The sequence below is a fragment of the Nothoprocta perdicaria genome, unplaced genomic scaffold, assembly GCF_003342845.1.
Source record: "Nothoprocta perdicaria isolate Ctin4 unplaced genomic scaffold, notPer1 scaffold_4, whole genome shotgun sequence".
Classification (NCBI taxonomy): Eukaryota; Metazoa; Chordata; class Aves; order Tinamiformes; family Tinamidae; genus Nothoprocta; species Nothoprocta perdicaria.
Window position 1 is genome coordinate 8,587,489 of NW_020455643.1, and position 15,565 is coordinate 8,603,053.

Here is a 15,565-nt window from a genome sequence, read left to right on the forward strand (position 1 = left end):
GCATTCTTTTCATAAACTACAGTTGCATTTGGGAAGATAAAAATGAACAAACGAAAACTTTGAAGTGAAGCAGAGATCTGAGTAAGTCCATTTCCTTGAAGTGGTCAAGTTTAGTTTTATGCAAGCTTGCTATGCAACTCTACCATTATCTCCTGACAGGACAGTTTAGGGTTTCACCCACTAAAATGGGTGATATTTCAGTCTTCGAGCTGAAAATAAAGGAGTGTCTTCATCAGGTAAGGTGTGAAGAGCCTTTCAAAAGACAGGGAAAGAGGTGTGCCCTGCAAGACAAATGATAGCAGCAAGGGGACAGAAAGTGATGATTAATTGTTCCTTTCATGGTCCCTGTGGTTGACAGCGACATGATAACATGTTTTTTTTTAATGACAGACAGATGACCTATCTGGTGCTGTTTGCCCCAAATTTTCCAATAATTTATTCAGCTTAATTTATTCTTTTCAGTCCTTAATTGAATCTTTCTCAGAGTTAGCTTACTTGACATAATTCAGTGTAAATTAGCGTATCACCAGCAATAAGAGATTTGGCACTGTTAAAGACTTCTTGAAGCCTCTTTTAAGCATGGTCACTAAATATCTGCAAATTTGACTATTCAACTTTTCATAGTTCAGTTACTAACAGTAAAGAAGCAATTTCTTGCCAGCATTGGGAATATGTTTTTTGCTTGTATGAGGTACAAGGTGAGTACTGTATGCCTACATCTGAAGGCTTATTTGCACACACTAATTAAGCTTTCTAAAAGATTAAGGTCATTATCATCTCTATTTGTTTTGAGCACCTCTTCAGATCTAAAGAACCCCAGTTTAACAGGTAAAGATGTGTGAAATCACTGATCTTTATGMAAAATGTAACCTGGGTTGCCAGTATTTTCCCCTGCAGGATTACTTTTAGGACTTGGTGCAACACTTTTCTCCTCTGTGAGCTGGATGGCAGCATATCCAGATATGGTATCCAGATAGGTAGAAGTCTGGTATGAAGTCCCTCTGTGCTGGAACTGCAAATGTCCTCCCTCTCAGTAACTCCATGTAGGTAAGAGGATACCTCATATGTGTCCAGGTGGTCATCAAGAAGAGAGTCTGTAACAGGAGCAGATCCTTGCCTTTAGCATCAGCGTTAATATTACTCAATCCTAAGGTATATTTGGCAGATACTAYTGCTGGCAGCAGGTTTGAATCTATCAAACCCCCACTCCTTGGGGATAGAAACACTTAGGAGTTTCTAGGGGATGCACAAGGGAACACTTGGTTTCCTCTAGAACCTCTTCTTTTTCCCCACAACTTTGTCTCACCTCTCCCAAGTATTCTATCTACAGTCTGTACAATCCTTGCAACCTTCTCCATTTTCTCCCCATTCTAATTTTTCCACTACTTGTTTTTGTCCTTTAGTGCCACGCTCTCCCTGGACTACTCTTCTACCAGACATTATTCAGTTCCATGAGCTGGTAGAGGGAATAAGGTCACTTTCACTGTCTTAGATGGGATAATAAAAATTGATAGAAATATAGTTTTGAGCTCAGTCTCTAGACAAATTATTGAGGCTCTTGAAGCATTAATGTTTTTATTTTACTTTTCAGATTCTTTTAAATCTGCCTTGAATATTTGAGCCTTAAGGATCTGCAAAGATTGCAAAATTTTCCAAAGTAAACTGAAATATCATCTTTACAAGAATTGCATTTTGTTACGGTGTAGTCATCCATGGTAAGTGTCTGTTCATACTCCATAGGGAAAATTACATGTGTCAGATTAAATGCAAACTTCTGTAAGTGCGAAATTCCACTCTGAACATGCTTGCCATGCAAGCCATATGTGTTGTGGCTCTAAAGGAAGCTCTGCTCCCCATCCTTGGAGATACTCAAAAGCTGCCTAGACACAGCCCTGGGCAAGTGCTCTAGGGGACCCTGCTCGAGGAGAGTGGTTGATCTCTTCCAAACTCAACCCTTCTGTGATTCTCTGAAAGTTAAGATCAAAGCTGGTTGCCATAATTTCAAATTGATTTTTTTTTCACCTGCTGTAGCAATATAAGAGGATATATTAACATATTTTTGAACTATTTTTTATAAACCCATGTATAAGTTATATCTACCAAATTCTTTCACATCTATCAACAAGTATAGTATCTGCTACAAGTAGGTTGTAGCCTCCTACAAAGGGCTACTATGGTTAGTAGCCTACAAAATGCTACTACGGCATGGACGGCACCCCAGCTTGCACAACCCCAGAGAAGGGCAGCATGTGAGGCCTCAGGGTGCGAGGAAGCCATTTTAGGAGCTGGGAGCCACCATCTTGAGTGGACGAGGCAAAGGGTGGCAGGGCAAAAGACATAAGACTTTATGCCAAAAGACATAAAGAAAAAGCATCTGGACCGAAGCCTGGGAGACGACCTGAGGGCAGGGCGGGTGGATTGCTCCATGTGTAGCAGCTTTTGCAAGGCTGTCAGCAGCCTCTCAGGGAGGACCGTGCAGTGTTTAACAGCCGCTCCCCGCCATGGCTGCACAACGAAGGGGAGAGGAGCTGGGCAGTGCCATCTCGTGCCCGCTCCCTCCTTCAGAACGGCTGCACATTGACCTGCATTCTGCAGGCTGTGTTGCCTGCCCTTTTCCTAACTGCTGCTCCCTTCCTGCAGCCAGCTACAAGCCTCCATTTTAGACTGGAGAAAGARGACGTGACTGGAGCGGGGGAGAGCCTCGGCCTCGTGGAGGACCTCAAAGTCTGGAAAAGATGGAACATCTCCCTCCTAAAGGAAAACCTCACCAGGAAACTGGGCTTTAAAGCCAGTGATTCATAATTGATAAATATAATCTAGGTGAGAAGTAGAAGGATATACATCTATTAAATATGCTTCAACATGAAAATGTGATGAGTAGAATGGAAAAGGAGTGGTTGTTAATGAAGAGGGAGGGATGGGGGCGGGCAAAAAATAGTTGCATGAAGTTTAAACTCTGATGAAAAAACTGGTTAAGCAGCCAGTCTACACAGAGTATATTCAATAAAGACAAGCCAATAAAAGCAGCAGTTAAAATGCTGTCAATAAGTCAAATTCTTATAGCTTCGGTTGTATTTCTTCTGATTATGCAGTTTTTAAAATTACAACAAGCCCGGAGACAACTTCCTCCTGGACCAGTCCCTCTCCCAGTTCTTGGAACCTTGCTGCAGATGAACTTTCAATTTAATCGTGATCTCCTCATGAAGGTATTTATTTTCAGGTCTTTTCATTGATTATTATCCTTGTAATTTCCCATTTCTCTCGTTGTTTACTGTGTGAAAACATCCTTTCTCAATAACTGTTAGCTGACTGTTGTGAAACTGCACTCGGTTTGTTTTGGAACTGCTGATTTGGATGACAAAATAGGAGAAATTATTTGCAGGATAGATTTCCAGGCTAAGGAAACTTGTATTGAAAACATTGAATGTGCAAAAATCAATCTGATGCTTAAACCCATCAACTTTAAAAACTGAATTTGACAAATGCACATGAAATTTAATATTTGTTAGAATTAAATACTTTTGCAGATAAAGTATCAGATTTGTAAAGAGGGAAAAAATACAGTTTTAAAGACAAACTTTCACAGCATGTGTTTTTGATTTTCAAAACATGGATACTTTCTCCTTTGATCAGCAAACATATTTAAGATACGCTGTATATTGTGTATGCTTGCCAATCTGATAGAATTAAAAAAAAAAAAAAGTTTTTCATTACTTGTTTTTCAAGGACTGTTTCTACATACAAGACCATCCCTATCTGATTGTGTTTATCCCACTGCTTCCATAATTCTCATTAGATAACTTCACAGGAAGTTATTCAGAGGTTAAATATCTAACATCTTTTGTGAAACAGGCAATATTTGGTCATTTTTCTGATTTTTTTCTGTTTTCCTTTGTCTAGTAGTACAAATGATAGAAATGTTCTTGAAACAAATTCAGAGGCATGTCTTTCACATACAAAATACACTGGATGACATGATATGGATCTGGAAACAGAAATGAAGGGGTGGTTATGAACTGAGCCTGGGCTTGTATATAGTAATAAAGCCTACCTAATGTTTGTTGCCTTAATGGCAAAGATTTACAGCTTTGAAAAGTTGGAATATAAAGTTGTTTCAACACTGAACATAGGAAAAGACATTCATACTTTGTCACAGATAATTGTAAACTAATGAAAAATGTGGGAAACATGATTCCAAGGTTGGGCTGGTCCCATAATCAGTGCAGAAACAGGTTCCTCCTCTGAGGCATGTGAGATTTCTTCTGTGCTTTTCTGGCTTTTCTCCTATCTACAGCTGGCAAAAATTCATGGCAACGTGTTCACTTTATGGTTTGGATGGGCTCCAGTTGTCATACTGAATGGGTTTCAAGCAGTGAAGAATGGTATGACCACACACCCTGAAGATGTTTCTGGGAGACTGGTGTCTCCTTTCTTCAGAGCAATGGCCAAAGGAAAAGGTGAGTTTTGTCTGCCATAAATATTGCACAAAAACTTTGTCCTGGTAATTTACTCTCAAAAATACAGTAGTGGTAGGATTTGCCTATGAGAAATGACTACTAGGTGAACTGCAAAGTAGGGAGGGGTGAAATAGTCTTTGACAGTAACTGGAGGAAAGGACCAGTAAAGAAGAAAGGACCATGAAGCTTTGTGTGAAACACTCAGTGGAAGAGGCTCAGAAGTGATGGTGTGAGGCAGTGGCAACTTGTCCTACGGAGAAGTGGAGGAAGAAACAACTCTTTCTTGTCCTGAACTCACTGTCTCCTACCACAATTTCAGCTTAAATCAAGCTTAGTGGTAGGAACTTCTTCCTGTTCCTTGCCCATCCTTAACAAACTTGCTTACTCTTGCAAGTTACATCTTCAAGTTTAATACACTTCTACTTTCTGCAGCTTTCACACTCCCCACTCATAGTGGAAATTCCCAGGCTCTTGATTCTCTTCCTACATTATCTCGGATAACTTAGGACTGTAGTTAGCTTGAATGATTGATAGACTAACCTGAATTTACTGAAAAGAGAGTCTATTTCCAAACTACCAAATTTCACGTTCAAATATTTACATGTACCCCAAGAGCATTTTACAGCTGGTGATAAATACTCACTGACTGCTTTWATCACCATGTGATTTCTGCAGTTCTACTTGCTGTGGCAATATGGGAAAGATGTTTTTCTGATATCTTGTACCTTGATCAAGACTTATTGATGGAGAACTCAGTTCTGGCTCTTCTAACTTCTTTCACTGTTTCCTGCTGTTCAGGAAGATCACAGCCACCTCCCTGGTCTGCATTTTCCCTCTTTTGTACAAACAAAAACAAACAAACAAAAGCTTATTCTACCCCATAAATGTCAGGATAGGATTCTGCTTGTGATGCTATCTGGAGTAATTGTTACACCTACACGAGAGTTTCCAAATAACTGCCGTTATGAGAGTCTTGCACAACATTTCCTGCCAGACTTGTACATCTCCACTTGCAGCAATCCTTTGATACTTGGGAGTGGGAATGTTCCTTGGGGTAAGGGAGTGCCTTAGCTAGATATATTTCTGAAAACCATTCAGAAAATGAAAAAGTAGACACACAACAATTTTGCATGTTATTGCACAGGCTGTTGTAAAGCCTATGAAGCTTCACATACAAGTTGTCTTAACTATAGACCTGAGGATAGAGGTGCATCCAGCCTAGGCTCCTGTACCCAGCACAGGCAGTGCTTATCTGTGGACTTGTATGTATTAATCCTTTCCATGGGCATCCCTTGATCCATCCTTCACAGTCACTTCACAGCTTTATTTTATTCCTTATTGGTGGTTTATGAGGGGATGGGATCTGAACTTGGATGGAATTGCCCTGATATGACTTGAAATTTGGCACTTAATGCAAGCATCTGTTTGCCACGTACTACTCTGCSCTATCACACGATACTACTTCAACCTAAGGTAGAATCTGGTGGTGCTGAAGGGGAGAGGTCTGGCTCCTTCAAACCCTGACTCTTGAAAGCTTTTACAGCCTTATGCAGTTCTTATACTGCATGCAAGATCCCATTAATATATGATATTTTTTCCCTAAGAAGATATCTTTTATGAAGCCCAACCATCAAACTTTTCTGCTTTGTGGACAGTCAGAATTCTTTCGCCTGCCTCCCTTTGCAAAAATCATTGTCCTGGTCGGGTGTGCTGCAAATGTGGAAGAGAGCATGAATGAGCATTTCAGAGAGCATCTAGAGAAGCAGCTCTTGAACTTTTTGGGTTATGTGGTTATCCCAGATTTTACTTAGTCCTACTTGTCCTATTTTTCACATTTCAGTTTGTCCCCTTCTGCCTTGCTCTACATGTGCAGCCTGTCCCACAGCTCTTTTATTCCTCTGTGGTTTTGTGTTCATAGGCAATAAAAAACTTGATTGTAATCTATGCTTTATTAAACCTTTTAACATAGTCTGTCTCTCTAATAAGTATTAACATAATAAAGAACTGTTTATTGAACTGCCTCAGGGATTATGCTGGCAACTGGCCACACCTGGAAGCAGCAGAGGAGGTTTGCACTGAGGACCCTACGCAACTTGGGTCTGGGYAAGAGAGGCCTTGAGCATCGAGTTCAGGAGGAGGCCCACTACCTGGTAGAATTCTTTGCAAGTATGAAAGGTAATTCTGTGCAAATATAGATGCTTTTCTATCATTAATGTGATATGTCATTAGGGTACAAACTTCTGCCTCCTGTGCTGAAATCAAGGGCAGCTTCTGTTCCATAACAGAGTATACAGAGTATTAAAGTATCTAGGTGGAGTGGATTAAAAATGAGCCCCCTTCTGTATTTGCAAACCCTGTAGGAGTCTATTATTGCTCAAAATTATTTATAAAACTGTTAAAATAGGGAAGTAAAACTGGAGCAGAGCTTATAATGTCATAGGATCCCAGAATAATTAAGATTGGAGAGGAACTGTATTCTTTACACACTCCCATCAGGTATTTATACACATCAATGAGGCCTCCCCTGAGCCTCTTATTTTCTTCAGGCTAAACCATCTCAGCTCTCTCAGCCTGTCTCGTATGCCAGATGTTCCAGCCCATGGCCCTTTGTTGGACTCGCTCCACTGTGTCCATGTCTCTCTGTCCTGGGCACAACTGCTCCCAGAACCGCAGACTGGCCTCTCTGGTGCCAAGCAGAGCACGAGGATCGTCTCCCTCCACCCACTGCCAGGGCAGCCCAAGATGCTCTTGGCCTTCTTTGCCACAAGACACATTTCTACTTTGTATAAGGTGCTCAAGAGACAATATATTTTACATGACAGAGGTTATAAGATTACACCATCATTGTGAAGAATCTGTTTGACACTGCAGTTGTCTGGGCAGCTTGCTTTTCATCTCTGTGAAATGCAGTGCTGTTATATGTAAAATGCTTTGGGTAACTTGTAGTATCACTTCGTTTCACTAAAGCAGAATAGGATACATTAAGAGTGACWGTTTATTATTATGGTTGCAGAGAAACCTTTGGATCCTTCTTTCCCGCTCTTCCATGCCGTCTCAAATGTAATTTGTGCTGTTGTTTTTGGCCATCGCTTCTCCAGTGAGGATGAAACCTTCCATGAGCTGATTAAAGCTACAGAGTGTATATTCAAGTTTGGAGGCAGCTTTATTCATCATGTAAGCAAATAATCTGTTTTGTTTTTGGCTTTGTTTTTGTTTTTCTTTCTTTCTTTTTTTTTTTTTCCAAATAAGATAAAAAGTGTGAAATGCAGATTCAAGAAGTGGTTGTTAGGCAAAACAATTTAACAATTTTAGTATTGGTGAATCATGTCCCATACCGCTTTCCTGAGCACAGCACCATCTCAAGTGCTTACCTTGGTCATTAATGTCCCTTGTCCTGTATGATCCAAAGGTCATCACGATGATCTTTGCAGCAAGGCACAGGCTATAGACCCATTCTGGGCCATGTTTGTTACTCAATTACTCAATCTGCTTCAACAGATGCCTGTCTTGGGCATCGTGATTCTTAAATACCAAACATTATGTCTAGAAGTGGGATTCACAGTGCTGAGTTTAGATACAAGGTTTCATACACAGAAAAAAAGAGAGAAGTCTTCTCTTCAGAGAGAAGATTGATTCYAGTACATAAGGGTTGTGCCTGTGCTTACATGTTGCTAACTCTTTGATAGTAAATAGAGTCTTGAATACTTCTCAAAGAAATTCTCCTCCTGTCTGTGTGAGGAGCGGTCTCGAGGCAGGCAGCAGCAGATAGGGGATACTAATTCCAGTCAGTAGCTGTAGCCTTGGCATTAGACATCATTACTGCTCTTCCAAGAGTCAAAGATCTGACAACAGAAGAAGCTTGCATTGCTTCAGTGGCTTGAATAGCTGTCGAGGAGTCTTGGTCTTGGTCCTAGTTTCTAATCTTGTTCATACATCCTGTTTAGTAACTGCTTAATGCAAAATGTATTGCAGTTCCTGAAATGGAGATCCTTCCACTTTCCAGGGAGCATTATTTTCACTGAGTTAAATCAGATTCCTTTTTGCTTCTTTGGACCTAGGAATTGTGTGGTGATGGCAGATGAGACCTGCTTTTGGGATAAAGTTTATTCCTCCTCTCCTTCCCATCTTAGCTTTGTTCTAGTCAACTGAATAAGGTGTTCTGTGAAACGAGAACAGTGTGTTCAAACCATCTGGGAATGAGGGGGCCAGTTTTACCATTCCCTGGATGCAAAGGTGTTTTCTCAGTGTTATCCACGTGTGGGCCTGACTGTGTGCAGGTCCCCAGATTATAACTGGCTTCCACACTATTGAATGTTGAAAGAGGGAACTCCCTGGCCTGAGTCCCTCCAGGAATGGAAGTTTTGGCAGGACAGGTAAGCCAGGAAGGTGGATGGTCTCAGTTCCCCACTTGAACCTTGGCAACTAAATTCCACTTGCAATTAGGATGCCAGAATAGGCAGAAAATGTGTGTATTTAAGAGTAGGAATGCACATAATTCAGGCAACCATTTGTAGTCATTCAGACCACAGTTGTTTGTAATACTTCTGAGCATGTTCTGAGGCCTCAMTTCTGAGCAGAGATGTTTCTAAACAAAAATCATAGGAAGTGCAATATGTATGTACCAAGGATTACTTGATAAATACTTGATAAAATCGCTGAGGTCTAAACCAGCCCCTGGGAGACAGCCCTCTTTTTGCAATCTGTCAATTGCCTTCACTTTTCCCAGTGAGGACAGTTTACAGAGACCTTTCTTCTTTTTCCAGTATTCGCCACTGGAGGGCAGGAGCTCACTTGTTAAATGAGATGAATACAGTCATGTTAATCATTTTAATTTGAATTGTGGAGCTGACAGCCTGTGTAACTGACTTTACTACCATATATCTAAATATTACATACTGTGATGTTTCACAGCATCAAAACATTGCTACGCTCTGTCAGGATGTTTTGCCAAAACACATGCTAACGAGAACATCAACTTCTCTTTCTATTTGATCTCCAATGTTTTCCCTAGTGATAGAGATTTCATGGTACCTCTTGTGTGTCACGCTCACAGCTGTACGAAATTTTCCCCTGGCTGATCCGCYGTCTCCCTGGTCCTCATAAGAAGGCCTTGTCCAGCTATGATGTCCTCAGCTCTTTTGCAAGGAGGGAGATCAGAAGGCATAAGGAGAGAGGGATACCAGATGAACCACAAGATTTYATTGACTTTTACCTAGCTCATATTGAAAAAGTAAGTATTTGTTCTGCCTGGCCATCCGTTCATTGGAGGATTAAATGGAGGATTAAATCAGCTAGTACTTGATTTTTTATTACAGTCCTGTTTTGTGAGGGAGGAACAAAGCAAGTACCATGAGGTTGCCAGTGGATGTTGCTAGTGTAAGATTTCGTTATTGTCCAAGCTGATAACTCTCAAAGAATCAAATCAAGTCTCTTTGGCAAGATCAGTTTTATATATCGTGATAAATAGCACTAACTTATATTTCTGTCTAGTAATTCTTTATTGATTAAAGCCTCTTTCTGTTGCTATGTTGTTCTCACTSAGCGTTGATATCAGTCTAACTGCTTTCTAGTTCCTTATAACCTCTTCCTTTAAGGTTTTTGTTACTGCCTCAGGATTATCAGTTGTGGTCTTCTGCAGTCTTCTGAAATCTCTAACTGCCATTCCAAGTTTAATGAAACATGGACATCAGTGGTCCAGAAATTGTTTCAATCAGCTCTTCTGTAACTCTGCTAGAGGAAGTTATCCAAGTTTGTTTATTTAAAAACAAACAACTATCTGTAGTAGCAAGGACTGCATAAAAGATTGGCTATTACAATAGGAAAAAAACATTGTTCTTCCACTTTGTAATTGCTCCGTTGACAAAAGATCCCTAAATTTCAATGGGATTTGTTTCTTTTTAATGTTCAAGATTCCTAAATTTAGACAATGGTTTCTCCAAAAAGTTAAGAAGATTCATTTGTGGTTTCAGCAGAGCACAGCACAGCATAAAAGCCCTCACACTTTTAACTGAGCTTATCATAATAACAATATTGTTTCCCAGACCATCTGGGATGACTGTGAGTCATCATGGCCTTGCAGTGCATCAGGAATCTGAAGATCACAGGTTAAAAACTATTCGTGCAGCTCAGTGATCATTATCTGTTCACTTAGCAGAACAGCTGAGTGATAGAAATATGACTTTGAGGCGTGAAGAATGACTTGCAGGTGCACATCTTCCAAGGAATACTAATTTATGAACCATTCCAAATGCACCACTATTTTCTGTCTGTGAAATGGTCGCTTTTTTTAATTGATAATCATCTTTAGTTTTTAGTATTCCTGATCTGTGTGTCTGTTTCATGCTATAGGTAGAACCCACTGCATTTTGAAACCAGTGATAACATCACATTCAAATTATCCTTTTATCTTTAAACCTCTGCTTCTTCCTATCACTTGCAGTCCAAAGATGAACCCAGGTCTACATATGATGATGATAACATGGTTTATTCTATAAATGACCTTTTCTTGGGTGGATCGGAGACAAGCAGTACTACTTTGAACTGGGGACTGCTCTATATGGTGGCAAACCCGGACATTCAAGGTGAGAGGAAGTGGGTAAGCAAATCACAGGTATCTCTGTTGCRCTTGTAACAACCTAGTCGTAACCTTTTCATGGACTGGGGATTATTTCTATACCCTGGTATATAGACTCTGTGCTGGACAGCATCAGTAGCTTCAGATTTTCTCTAAATCTCTGGCAATAGGCACAGACATAAGGCAGCTCTCAGAAAGAGCTACTGCTGGGAGTAGGGATGTGTAACAGGGCCTGGAGCTGACTGAGTACGTAAGGGTTGAAGGCTTTGGGGGAAAAATGAGGGATTTATGGTAAGATGGTGATACAGACTGGGAACTGTGTTTAGGAAACTAGGGATTTAGCCTTGCAATGCTATTGCTGTTAGATAACAATATCTAAGGGGTGATCAGTGCCGCCTTATTTTTGGCCATTAGTCTACCTATGATCCTGAACTATACAGGTTCCCATTTAATTAGTTAGTGACTCTGTGAGGTGTTAGAGTTTATTGCAGCAATTATTGCAAAAATGATTCTATTTGGGAAGAAAATTTAATTGCTTATCAATGTATCAGTATCTATATTTAAGTAAATTATTTTCTAATCTAGCTTTTAAACAAGCATCAGTTGCTTTCTGAAAATACTAAATAAAACCAAAGAGAGAATTCTCTCTTGTGCAGTGTAACAGAAATCCTGTTATTAGATAGCAGAGTATGTGCAAACACTCGGAGCAGAGCAGGATTGTAATTGGAGGAAGGATGTGATGATAAGAGAAAATTTGCTCAACAGGTAGCTGTCAAACAAGAAGGTCTACTTAGTCTTGTGTTATTAGCACCTACGTAATGTAGGGGTATTAGCACCTATTGTAATTAAGGTTATGAAAGCGCTGACTCACACAGCTTTATTTATAATGCCCTGCACATATTTGGGAAATCAGGGTGTGTGCAAAGTGATCCATTCCTGGCTTCTTGAGCCACACATTGCAGCCTGTATCTCGTGATGAACAGGTACCTGTAGCAAGTACGAGCAGATCTGTCCCCCTCCTTGGTTTCTGGTTGTGGAATCCATTTGTAGTTTTGCCCATATGACACCAGTGACAATATTGCACCAGTCATTAAGTTCCATATTGAAAAATTCCACCTATTGATTATTTAAATCTATTGCCTGATCGTGGAATTGGGCTGTGTCTCTGATACAGCTAGATCAGAGATGTGTATTTAGACTTTTGCTGAGACCAGTCACTTCTGGCTCTATTGGATCTCCAAGTAGATATGTCCTTGATCTTGCAAGCTAGTTGTTCAAAGAACTTTATCTAATAAATAAGTAAATAAATAAATCTGGACAGGTATTTTAAATTCTATAAAGTGCTTAAATCTCTGTTTTGAGGACCTGGCTTAACCCGAGTTTGTGAGGRACCTGCTAGCAGATGAAGGACTTGCTAACCAGGTTTCATGTGAGTGAGCACAAACCACTGCAGAATGAGCAATGGGAAGACTTTGCTGCAACTTTAAAGGGCCTCTAGCTTGGAGAAAGATTATATCGCTTGTTAGAAAATTTAGGACATTTTTATTGTGTGTGTGCTGCATGCCTTGAAGTTTACTAAAAAAATATATATTTCAATTAATGCTTCCAACACCTCTGTGCCATAAATAATTTAAAATATTCTATTCTTCATTAAAAGTCAGGCACCAAGAGTCAGATGAGTTTTTTAAAAGAGGAGTTTGGGCATTGTTCTAGTTGGCATCACTTCACATACCAGATGTCCTGCATGAGATTCRTTTCTTTTTAATAGGAATTAGGTTTTTAAGACTCACATTCATCYGGCTTAAATTCCACCTAATTATGAGCCAGGTGGTTCTAACTGGCTCTAGGGGTCCAAAGGCAGCCTGCCTAAAGAAAATACAAAGATAAATGAGTTGATTGTTGCATTTGACTATTAACAGGGCAATGCTTAATGAGATGTTTACAATTCTAAGCAACAGGTGTCCTGCCTTAAACTACAAGCAAATAATTTAAGAGCCAGAAGTAGAGCTCCCAAGTGCTTAAGTTGTTGGAACATCAACAGCAAAGGCACCACAGTGCCTTTTTTTTTTTAATGAAAGCTATTTGTATTTTGACAGTGATTTTGGATCTATATTTTGCATATATTTTTTCCACCTGAAATGGTGAATATTTTTCCATAGAGAAAGTGCAGAAGGAGCTGGATGCTGTTTTAGGACCTTCCCAGTTAATCTGCTATGAGGATCGAAGAAGACTGCCCTACACAAACGCCGTGGTTCATGAGATCCAGCGCTTCAGCAACATCATCTCAGTTGGCATGCCCAGAGTGTGTGTGAGGAACACCCCCTTGCTGGGCTTTCCCCTCAGAAAGGTACTGCTGTGGTTTCTCAGTCATTGCTGACCTTTCTTGCATCAGTGCAACAAGGTGCAGATTCAAATCCGTTCGTGCTGGTTTGGGTTTGTGCCCTTGCCAGGACTTGGGCTTCTCAGTCAGAGGCTGAATGGGGAGCAGTACAAGAAGCCATCTACCAACCTGAGATGGGTGATGCGGCTCTTGGGAGAGGGATGTTAGCAGGGAAAGATGTCCCTGTCTGAAAGAGGCAATTTTAGCAAGTGTTTCTGCAGGACAATGAGAACAAAATGAGACTGACAYTGGAGGATCCAGTGATTTTGCACTAGTGAGGCATGGGAAAGTTTTCGAACTGGATATCTGTCTCTAGGAAGCCTATRAAAGATTTGTCTAGGGACGAGCCTGAAAGGTTTCAACTTCTCTTGCAACTAAGTTACAGAAGCTTCTAATGTTAGAAGTGCAAGTGAGTTTAGAGTCATGCCCTTAGTTTGTGTTGACGTGGCCACTTCCAGTGTCAGGCCTGAGATGTGAATTAAAAAGACTTCATGCTCCTCAAGAAAATTGACAGCCAGAACCGAGTGAGTGTTTTTTATTTTTCATTTTCTCTCAGGGCACTATTGTTCTCCCAAATATTGCTTCTTCTTTGTATGATCCAGAGCAGTGGGAAACACCTCGACAGTTCAACCCTGGTCATTTCTTGGATAAGGATGGAAACTTCGTAAGCCAAGAAGCCTTTTTACCATTCTCAATAGGTAAATGGGCTGACAGCACAAAGGTTAATGGTTTGCATTGGGACAGTAAAATTAAGATATCTATTTAAAACCTATTGGTTGTTTATTTTAAAGCTCCTTTGTGGAAAACAGTGATAAAATCAACACAATTTTCCGCAGTATTTCCCAGTCCAACAGTAAGCATCTGTTCTTCTAAGCAAATAATAGCGTGAAAAAACAGACATATAGTGAATAATGTATACATCTGACTTGTCCTATTTCTGGAAGGAAATTCTCTGCTAATGATTGCAGTTATTGATTTGGGGCATATGTTTCAATCCCAGGCGCATACATTTGGAAAGCATTTGAAAGCAGCTGTGCTGATGCTTCATGCATATGAAACTGGAGCGTGACATCTTTCAGGAAGAACATGTCCTTATCCTTCATTTACATGATTGAATGAATCGCTTTAAAGTTCTCAATCAGATAAAGATGAGGTTTTTGAGGTAATTGAAGTGAAACTCGGAGCAGAAGGGGCACATTTATCTCTAGTAGTAGATAGGGTTTTTAAAAGTAGAATTACAGGAAGTTTTGTGTCATTGATTGCATTACGTTCAGAAGAAATGCCAGACTCGGCAAAAGTACCTTAGCTATGTGGGGAGCATGAGTAAGATCCCTTTTGAGATCAGGGTGCTCTGTGCAAATAGACAATTCCTGGGTACTCACTGTCCTCCCCTTGTCCCTTCCGCAGGGCACCGTGTGTGTTTGGGGGAGCATCTCGCAAGGACTGAGCTCTTCATTTTCTTTGCCAACCTGCTGCGGGCTTTCACCTTCCAGCTCCCCGAGGGAGTGACARCGATCAACACAGAGCCCATTTTGGGGGGCACCCTGCAGCCCCACCCGTACAGGCTTTGTGCCATCCCGCGCTAGGATGCAGCGTGACACAGACCATCTATAAAGCAATGCTACTTTCTTTTATAAATATCATCTTCTTGTAATTGCTCCTGTGCTCTGCAGCTCACCACTGCTCTTAGCTGTGAGGACACCATTTAGTTGCTGGGTGGTTGGCAGAATTAGAACCATCTGGTGAACAGATGTTGATAAAATTGGCTGGCAGACTTCAAAAATGAATTCATTAGCTCTGAGTGATCCTATTGTCAAAAGCAATGGAGTTCTGAAAAACATTTCTGCAAAATTCTGCCTGTCATGACTCATAACATTTCAATCAATTTTTTGTTGGTGGTCACTAATAAAAGGTACGATGGAAAAAATATCAGCTCTTTTTATTTATGGCTGATTTACAGGTCACTGTGAATTTTGAGATTTGAATTTGTAAGGCATCTTTAAATCTGCCAGAGGATATTTGGTGGGAGCAGGATTGAGAAAGGATGTATGCTGAATCTCTATGATGAGGTATAGAGACAGAGGATTTCTTTTAGAGAGGATATTTTTAGTGTTTTGAAATACTGCCAAGTTACTTTTTAAAAAGTCATTTCTA

At 40.4% G+C, this 15,565-nt stretch overlaps 1 protein-coding gene across 1 annotated transcript; it reads left to right on the forward strand.

Moving 5' to 3' along the window:
* Window positions 1-3,035: 3,035 nt before the first annotated feature.
* On the forward strand, window positions 3,036-15,264 carry LOC112952340 (cytochrome P450 2J2-like). The gene is made up of 9 exons (XM_026045185.1): window positions 3,036-3,206; window positions 4,295-4,457; window positions 6,483-6,632; window positions 7,471-7,631; window positions 9,511-9,687; window positions 10,897-11,038; window positions 13,191-13,378; window positions 13,968-14,109; window positions 14,819-15,264. The coding sequence occupies exons 1-9, from the start codon at window positions 3,036-3,038 to the stop codon at window positions 14,995-14,997; spliced, it is 1,473 nt and encodes a 490-aa protein (XP_025900970.1). The 3' UTR covers window positions 14,998-15,264.
* Window positions 15,265-15,565: the final 301 nt, after the last annotated feature.